Source organism: Lepidochelys kempii, chromosome 2, assembly GCF_965140265.1.
Source record: "Lepidochelys kempii isolate rLepKem1 chromosome 2, rLepKem1.hap2, whole genome shotgun sequence".
Lineage (NCBI taxonomy): Eukaryota > Metazoa > Chordata > Testudines > Cheloniidae > Lepidochelys > Lepidochelys kempii.
Window position 1 is genome coordinate 40,546,176 of NC_133257.1, and position 9,040 is coordinate 40,555,215.

Below are 9,040 nucleotides of genomic sequence, written 5' to 3' on the forward strand. Positions count from 1 at the left end.
AAAGGCCATCTTTGGGGAACTGCATGGAGTCTTTGGAGCATTCCGTCGGGAGTCTCCTGCAAGGGGGCAGTTGCAGAGTGCTGGCAGTTTGGCTTCTCTGGTGCAGTGGTTTATCTCTGTTAATGATTCTGGAGACATTTGAAACATCCTCTTTCTTTAACTAGGTACGAGTTACGATTTTGACGGCTTTTATTGACCAACCCTGCAAGCGCCTGCAACTCCTCCGGCTTTGCAGGGCTGAGCCCTGATAACGCTGCCATTCAGCAGATTGTTAGGACTGATAGGAATGTTAATGAAGTTGGTTAAACGCTATTGGGACTTACAATGATCCTTCCCAGGGGTGATGGGATCCAATGGGATTTTATTTATGTCCCAGTGTTTGTTTTCAGAGCTATCAGAAAATAATCGTCTTCTGCAGTATAAAGTCCCTGTCTACGCTAGTGAATTGCCAATGTTCAAAGTCTAATAGCAGGAGACTATCTAATGCAATCTTTGGAAAAGAGATGACTTTTACAATATATGGGTTGATTGCAAATAAGTTACTAATAAGCCAGTTTGGTTTAGGGATTGTTGTATACATTATTTGCCAGGCACTGTTTATTTGCAGCTATTTCTTTTTTAAAAGTCGTTAATTCAATAAATTTTTTTTTACAAAAGCTAATACTTAATGTAGACATTCAAGCTATTAAGCAATGGAGTTGTAAATACGGGCGCTTTCATTTTATTTTACAAAAGATAACACAAAAGCAGCAGTCATAAAAGCGAAAACAAGAACACTTTTCAGAAACGTTGTGACAATACAATTGCCCAGATGGGGAAATTTATTCAATATAAGTTACTATTGCAGCTGACACAGCAGAAGAACAAAATGTTTAGGAAAGTAATACGACAAAGCGGGAGATACTTGGGGGAGGGGGGTATTTTGAAATACACTTTTAAATGATATTTTGACTCCCAGATTTGTTATCAATGTGCATCCAACAGAACAATACGAAAACAAAAAAACCCACATTCTGTACAGAGCTCTAAAATGAGCTGCGAATATCTACAAGAGACTAGCATATGCTCTTTGTGTGGATAGGAGTGGGGCCCGATCCTGCAGTGACAGTCTACAACTCCCTAAGGGAGTTTTGCTGGAGTGTGGTATGCGGTCTTGGCCCCAGTGTGTGTGTGTGTGTGTAGCTTTCTACAATTAAGTCCTTGAGCAAAATTAGCAACTTGGAGCTGCAGAGGCAGGTGCAGGTCCTTGGCTGCTCTAGAAGTCCTGCCGGGGGGTGTGAGTTAGACTGTGCCGCCGCAGATCACAGTTTCGCCTGAACACTTTGCCGCACTGCTCACAGTTGTAGGGCTTGATGTCTGTATGGGTAAGAAGGTGAGTTTTCAGATTACTTCTTTGATTAAAGGTTCTTCCACATGTGGGGCATTTGTGTGGAGATTCCTGTTCAGATTTGAAGCAAGCAAAGGATTAATCCTTTACAAACTACCTAGTTTATTAAATTTATTATTTTTCTGTTATTACATAACATAACATGAAGTATAGGGAATCTACTTAAATAAATCTAGACCCTTAATCCTCAACAGATACAAAATCATGCCACTTTTAACTGCCTGGAAATATCCTGCCTGTCAACCTATATTTTATTCTCAGCTCAGCCCATTTCATGCGCTTTGAATCTACTGGGAAAAAAATGCACAGTGCAATCCTTCAATTTCAAATCACAAGGCCATCTCTATGAGTAAGGCTGAGCTTTACTCCAGACAATTAAACCATTACAGACATATACAATGTATTGGGGTACAGGCAAATCATTTTAAGGTGCCAGTTAATCTTTCACAGCTGTTTTTCCCCGACAGAGCTTACCTTTATTTTTTACATCTATAAAATGTTGAAATGCATTTAATAAGATTTAACAAAGACCATTTATAAGTACCCACATTCACAAGCAATTTATATAAATTAAATCCTCAGTTGGACTGGATTTGCTTTTTTCTAAAAGAATTACATATTTTAAAAACACTAAATAGACATGTCTTAATCACGAAAAATAAAAGATAGGGCCATATTGCTTTACTGAAGTAATTGGGGAGATCAGCTTTAAAAACTAATGGCAAGATATGGCTCATTATTTCAGGTCCCTAACCACATTCAGAAATTTGTCTACCTTACATGCTATTTAAGGGTTTGTACAAAATAAACAGGATAAGAACAAGAACAGTGTATGATAATAATAGATTTGGAGCTAAACTTACCTGCATATGTAAAGTTTTATGAACTGCTAGAGTTCTGGATTGGCAGAATCCTTTCCCACATTCCTGACATTTGAAAGGTTTTTCTTTGGAATGGATATATCTGAAAGTCAATACAAGGGTTTGAATCCATGGCTGTAGACAAACTCAAAAGCCACAAGAAGCCTCCAGAGATTCTTTAATCTTATAATTACTTTGTTTGTGTGGGGGAGGGCAAAATCCTGACTCTTTAGTTTATTTCTTATTAATTTTTTTATTATTATTTAATTATTTTTGTTCTGTAATTCTGCATATGATTAACCTCCTTTATCAGTTCAAAACATTGACAATAATTCTTATCAACGCTAGATTGCCCTCTCTGGTGACAGATTAGACTGCATGATGGAAAAATCATCTGTTTCATAAACTGGTCCCGATCCTGCTCCCGTTGAAGTCAATGGGAAATTTGCCGTTAAACGTCAGTGTGAGCAGGATTAGGCATACATTTTATTTTATTTTAATTTTTGGTCGAAGTTCTACTCACTTTTCCTAGACTACTAACCTGAACAAGGGGGCATGGAAATTGGCCCTTTACCTTTACATTCAGCTCTTAAAACCAGATTGTAAATACTGTTCTTACCAAACTATTACAATCTAATCAGCGATGGGGAATATTTGTTTCAGTTAATAGACTCGCCTCTAAATACAATCACATGTCCAACCCACAAAAATTATGTATGTATTTGCTATTCCCCCCTAGAGGATCAGCTGTAAATTAATTTGTCAATTGGTTTGCCATTGCTTCCTTGCTGGAGAAGCCGAAATGCCTCTACATGGGAAGCGATGAATCCACCAAACCTTTAGGGCTAATGTAAACCACAGGGGAAAGTATAAGGAAAGTGGGCATATTTCTTAAATTCACAGCGGCCCAAGATCGGTGGGGCCTTCAGTTTAGCTTGGCAGCAGATTGTCCACATGCTGACAGCCTGGCAGGAGGTTCTCTTGTGCAGTGATCTGAACCAGGCGGAGCCCACGGAACCTTTGTAGTAAATAATAGGAAAAGTTTCTTATGTGACATCTAGAGAGAGAAATAGCAGCTGCCTTTCACTGGGGGAGCTAGGAGAAGGCTGCTTGCCTCTGGCTGCCTCCCTCACCTGTGGTCTCGGAGGTGGTCCTGTCTCCGGAAGGCCTTGTGGCAGATGTCACAGGTATAGGGCCGCTCGTCTGTGTGGGTTCTCTCGTGGATGAGCAGGTTGTAGGATTTGGTAAAGTGTCTGCCGCAGAACTTGCAGATAAACTCTTTTTTCGTTTTGGAAGGTAACCTGCCCCTGGAGGGCTTTCTGTCCGGAGACAGTTTGCTGATCCCTGAGATGGGACTTCCAAGTCCTGGACTCAGCTTGGTCAGGTCTGCAATCTTTGGTGGGTCCTCCTGCGTGGCGGCCACGGCCAGATTGGCAAAATCAAACCTGGGTCTGTCTTTGTGTAAAGCTGGAATTACATGGGCGATGGCCCCTTGCTTTGGGTGAAAGAGGTGTGTGGCGAAAGGTAGCGTTGGGAAAGAGAATCTGGCATCCATCAGGCCCTGAGCTGCAGCCATCTCCGTGATGGTAGACCTGGTGATTTCATGCACATTGGGATATCCCAATGTCCAGTGGTTCATATGCATGGTCTGCACCGCGCTGAGTCCATAGAGACCTTGTAGGTGGTCCACAGCTGCTGGGAAGGTGTTCACAGCCTGGAGAAAGGAGTAGTTAGTGAGCTGCAGTGAAGGGTGGAGGGGGATCGGAGCTGGAAGAGCCTTGCTTCCCATCTTCCCAGGCGGACGTAAGCAGCAGAACCCTTTACCTTTCTTCGGGACTTTCTGAACTTCCAACAACAACGACAGAAAATCCTGTAAGCAAGGGAGGGGGAAAGAGAATTTACCGAATGCAGCGTGTTCCTCATTGACTGAGGCAATCGAAAAATTCAAACAAGTGTCCCAGGGTCGGGGTTTGTTTTTGTTTTGTTTTTGCACTAGTGCACCCGTGCAGAGCCAACTACTGTACATGTTTGCACAGATCCCAGAGAATAGGAAAAGAAACAAGTAAGTCTCTGTATTGAGGAAGAAAAACACAAAGCGTCCGGTTCAATTCACTCACAACAGCCGAAAAAGTAAACTAATCGTGAAAGTGTATCAGGAAAGCAAGGCGAGTATCGATTCCTAAAGGGCTGTATGTCCTACTGGTTTGTCTTTCAGTCATTCAACCTCCCCACCCCCACCCCAAAAATATCTCCAGAGACTGAACTCCCACCAAGAAGACAAGTGGTTTTAGCCACACACTGCAGAGAAGTGAGAAGCAGAACGCCTTCATTCTGCATTCAGTGCTACCTTCACATCGATCTTATCTCCAGAAGTCACTTCAAACCTCCTCTTCAGACTTATTGATTCCCTCCAGGCTTTGAAGCAGCCGCTGAGGCAGACACCTCACCTCTGGGGCCTTCTTGGGAGATGGAGTGGAGGAGAATGTGCGCAAATTTACAGTCTTCTCTTACCAGGGGAGCCAAGACAAGGTTCAGGGCTGGGGGCTAGAGGTGACAATGCAGCCTAGTTTATTCTAGCTCGGGTGCTTATTTTTCTTCCTTCAACAACAACTCATTTATCAAGATAATTGAAGGAGAGAAAAGCAACACGTTTCCAGCACTGCAGGTTCTAAATAAATCCACTTTCCGCTCAGATCCCTTCCAGATGGTCGGAGCAACGCCACACAGAAGGGCTTTGGGCGAGCAACGCCATCTGCGGAGAGGAAAGGTGGCCAGGCCCGGAGGCCTCTGCAGCCCTACGGACATAGTCACTTTTCTAGACCTCCAAATAAATAAATCCCCCTCCCTTCTTTCCCCCCCACCCCCCGGAACTAGGTGTTCCAGACTAGATTTCATGGAGATGTGTTTCTGCAATTGAAAACCTCTGCCTAATGGCGCCCGGGGGAATAGATATGAGAGCTGCAAACTCTTTCATATATTAATTTCTCGGACTCCTGTTACCATCACCAGAGACAGACAATAACCTGCGGCGTTACTAGTCACTGACGGGACAATGCTCCAAGCGCCTTGGATGGATGGGACACTGCGGGGTTTCTGCCCCAGATTACCCCCTCCCAGGCCAAGATCCCGTGTCTGCGTTAGTATCATACTAACTCCCTTCAGAAAAGGATCGGCGGACACTGCATTAGCCGCTTTCCGGAGTGGCATTGATTCGTCCCGGTTACTGTTGTGGCCTATTGCGCTATCCCAGCGTCTCTGCTGTGTGTCTCTGCTCCTTATTAAGGAAGACCTATTGGGCCGTCTTTCCAATGGGCTTTTGACCCACGATTTGTTGGCTACGTCCTGGATTCCTCCGTTTTCAGATGTGAGGGGAAATGTGATTTATTTTGTTCAAAAGCACCTAGACACTGCAGCGCGGTGTCTCCTGCCTGCTGGGACTTCCACCCGCCCGCAGGTCGGTGTGTCAGATCCGCTGGGCTGCCTCGGAAATTAGACATTTCTGAATGAAAACCCTGGGCTGAACTCTAGATTGTACAGGATCGGGGTGGCTGTCTGTCCCTGCTGTAGGCCCCTAGAGCTGTTTTCCTGCTCGGCATCTCACACCAGAAACAGCCCGGCCGCTCCTATGTTTATTTGCTCTTCTTCATTTTTGATCAGTTGCCTAAGACCATGAATACGCGAGAGAGTATTCGTGCAGGGCTGTGCCCTGGGGTCTGCCGGTTGCTGCTGGGCCCGCACCTTGTGTTTCTCGGCTCCACTCGGGAAGGCAGCAGCAGCCCTGCGCAAAGAGTTTTATTAATGAAACGAACCCCTTCTGAGCTGTGGTATGCGATCTGGGAGTGCAGGGAGGGAGTTAATGAGAGGTGTGTGACAGTCAGAGGGTTTCACTCAGTCCATTCAACCGAAACTATACACTCCATTTCTAATCAACTTTCCCACCACTAATCATTTTCCATGTTTAATCAGGGAGCTCTCACTTCACACACCAGAGCCGCAGAGGGCTAGCATTCTGGGCTAAGCTAGAAAGCACCGCACGGAGCAAATTCAAGTTTTGATTGGTTAATACGCTTTCTTTCTTGGTATGGTTACATTTCCATCAGATTCAAATTATTATTTTCAGACCAAGACAAGCGGCGTCGCTTTCCCTCATCACGTGAAATGGGATCCAGAAATAGGTATTGGATAGCCTGAAAACCATTGGTATGGGGCACAGAGTATAACGGCCCCTGGATTTCTGGGGATGGAAATTCTGACATGTAATTTTCAAAAGTTTGAAATATTCTGCCTCAAAGATTAAATGCACATTCTCCACCCATTATTTCAGTGAAATGTACCTCCCCTGATAGCACATAACCTCAGTATTACCGATTCCCTCATAAAACCAATTCACTACACAAGATACACTACACGTATATTTGAATGGCACCACGCTTTTCTTTTGAAAGCTGTCTTTTGGGTTCTTTGCCAAAACACACGTTTGTCATACAGAATTTAGCTTTCAAACGGTCCTGCTTGAAAAACGTATCTAAGAAATTTTATATCAATCTAAGTATCACGCATTCACATTTTCATTTTATTTTAATCATGCCATGTCGGAATTTCTTCTATTTGCGTTTATTGTTGTTTACTACGAAATCCAGAAGATGGAAGACACTTTCGATTTTTTCAATGTAGACATCTACGGGGTTTTTTAAGACTTACTAATAGCAGTACTCTTGTAAAGCATCACTCCTGTATTTGATTTACATTCAGATACATTACAGGAATGTCCATTTAGGTAAAGAAGATTAAGACCTCTTTTTAGTGTTGGCCAATAGGACATGTTCACAGGTTAATATCAGTTCATTGAACCTTATCATTAAAAAAATAGGATATTAAAAGTTACCAAAAGGAGCTGTAGTATTTTAGTAAGTTTCACCTTCATCTTTTAATATTATACGTGGTTGTCCAATTTTATACAGCGCATGCATTAATATGACGAAGACTCATACCCACAATGTAATTCTGTAAAAAGTATGATTCAAATATATTTTCTATCGAATATGTTTTAAAATTTAACGCGTATATTATGAAGTGGACCATAATGAGTGGGTTGCCATTTGTACTTGACTTCATCTTATTAAAACGACACTCAAGACCAGAAAGTGTAGTAGAGTGTGCTTCCCCCCTTTAAAGTCTACTTGTAGTAGGGTGAGAAAAAAACGGATGTTATTTAGACCTTGGCACTTCCCTTTCCCTTTCCATTCAAAGCACTTAATGAAATTAAGGCTGGTATCTGCATAATAGGTCTCTGTTTATCTGCTTGCTTACTTTTGACCTACTCCTCAGCAGCGCCGATTTTCTTTTTCCTGTAATGGCAATGTGCTAAGTAGAGAAAGTAGCTGTCTTTGATGATCCACGAAGTGAAACAACATATTGCTTTTGCTCACTGATAATAGGTACGCTGTGACGAAGTTTAGCTACCACACACGAACGCTTTTTTAGCGTGTGGAGAAACCAAAGCACATCAATCGCTACTGCTACCTAAAACTCCTAGTTTAACACAGGACTGGAATTTATCAGCGTTATCGTACCGCACTGCGCTAATCAAGCAATGAGTGCATGGACCTCGCTTTGCTCAGGGTTTATTTAATATTAAAGGCCAAGTCCAGAATTTCTTGAGAAACCGAAACTTCTTAGGGAGACCCTAAACAGAAAACATACTTCAAACATTATTTAATGTGCCAGTGGAATAAGCACTGCGCAGAGAACACATCTGCTAAGCAGTGCATGGGACTGCAGAGATTCAAACTGAAAGTAAACGTAGAAATGCTGTCCTCCCCTCAGGAATCGCTTAGCTGTTACAAAGCTCTTTGACAAATATGCCAGTGTTTAACTTGAGTATGTTTAAGGAAATGTATGATCACGCTCAACTGCTGATTTACTTTTATAATCAGTCTCCGAATACTCAATTAAACATGGACACCTTTCAATATGAACATTCTCGGTGACTGTAGCTACATTGCAGTGCAAGTATCTTTGTGAAGCACATGTTTCAAACGATAGCATATTATACCTAGGTACACAATCCTTGATGTCCCTTTCTCACGGCACAGTACAATGCAGGCTTTCTCGCAGCAGCTACGTGTTAGTAACAGGATTGTGAGTGACTTACCTACCACAATGAGCTTCGCCCACAGGGCCCCTCACAACGCAAAGTTCAAGAAGCGATCCTAGTGTCTTTGCAGTGTCATTAGATCCACACCGAACCGGCGGAAAACTCCACCAGAAGAGTTCAGCAAAGCTGAGTCCGAGTAGCTTTCAGCATGTTGTGGAGGAGGAGGAGGAGGAGGAGGAAGAAGGGTTAGAAATTACTCAAGGGTTTCGCCTTGTCTTTGGGACTCTTGCTGCGGAAGTGTGTAAAGTCCTGGCTTGCTTGGGGAATTGTGTAGAGACCTTTCTCTTAATCACTCTCCCTCGCCTTCTCCTTGAGCCTCTTGCCTTCGACTCTTGCAAAGTTTGATACAAGTCTGAGTCTCCCCCTCCCAGGTCCATCACATTTCAGCAGTAAGTGGCGTGGAGCACTGTCCCCGCCCGCTGTCCCACCCCAAGCCGCACACATTCGAACGTTCACTGCTTTAGTATTCTGACCCCGCCCAACATGGAACGTTCAGAGGGTTATAGAGTTCCGAGCCCTCCCTCAGCTCCGCCTCTCTTCCCTTTTCGCTGTACTGTTTACTTGTGTTTGGGTAGCAACAGGGTTTTAAAGGGGCAGTGCTCTCTTTTCTCATTCCCTCCCCTATTTCTTTTCACG

The 9,040-nt window shown here is 43.4% G+C and overlaps 1 protein-coding gene across 4 annotated transcripts; it reads right to left on the reverse strand.

Annotated features, from left to right (window-relative positions):
- Nucleotides 1-741: 741 nt before the first annotated feature.
- On the reverse strand, nt 742-8,827 carry OSR2 (odd-skipped related transciption factor 2). 4 transcript variants are annotated; one of them, XM_073329358.1, is made up of 4 exons: nt 8,406-8,827; nt 3,381-4,117; nt 2,251-2,350; nt 742-1,438 (listed from the first exon to the last, which is right to left on the reverse strand). In XM_073329358.1, exons 2-4 carry the CDS (start codon nt 4,034-4,036, stop codon nt 1,256-1,258), a joined length of 939 nt encoding a protein of 312 aa, XP_073185459.1. In that variant the 5' UTR covers nt 4,037-4,117; nt 8,406-8,827; the 3' UTR covers nt 742-1,255. The 4 variants fall into 4 exon arrangements, with proteins under 4 accessions (XP_073185459.1, XP_073185462.1, XP_073185460.1 ...); XM_073329361.1 differs by having other exon boundaries at nt 3,381-3,961; nt 8,402-8,827; XM_073329359.1 differs by having other exon boundaries at nt 742-1,356; nt 8,402-8,827.
- Nucleotides 8,828-9,040: the final 213 nt, after the last annotated feature.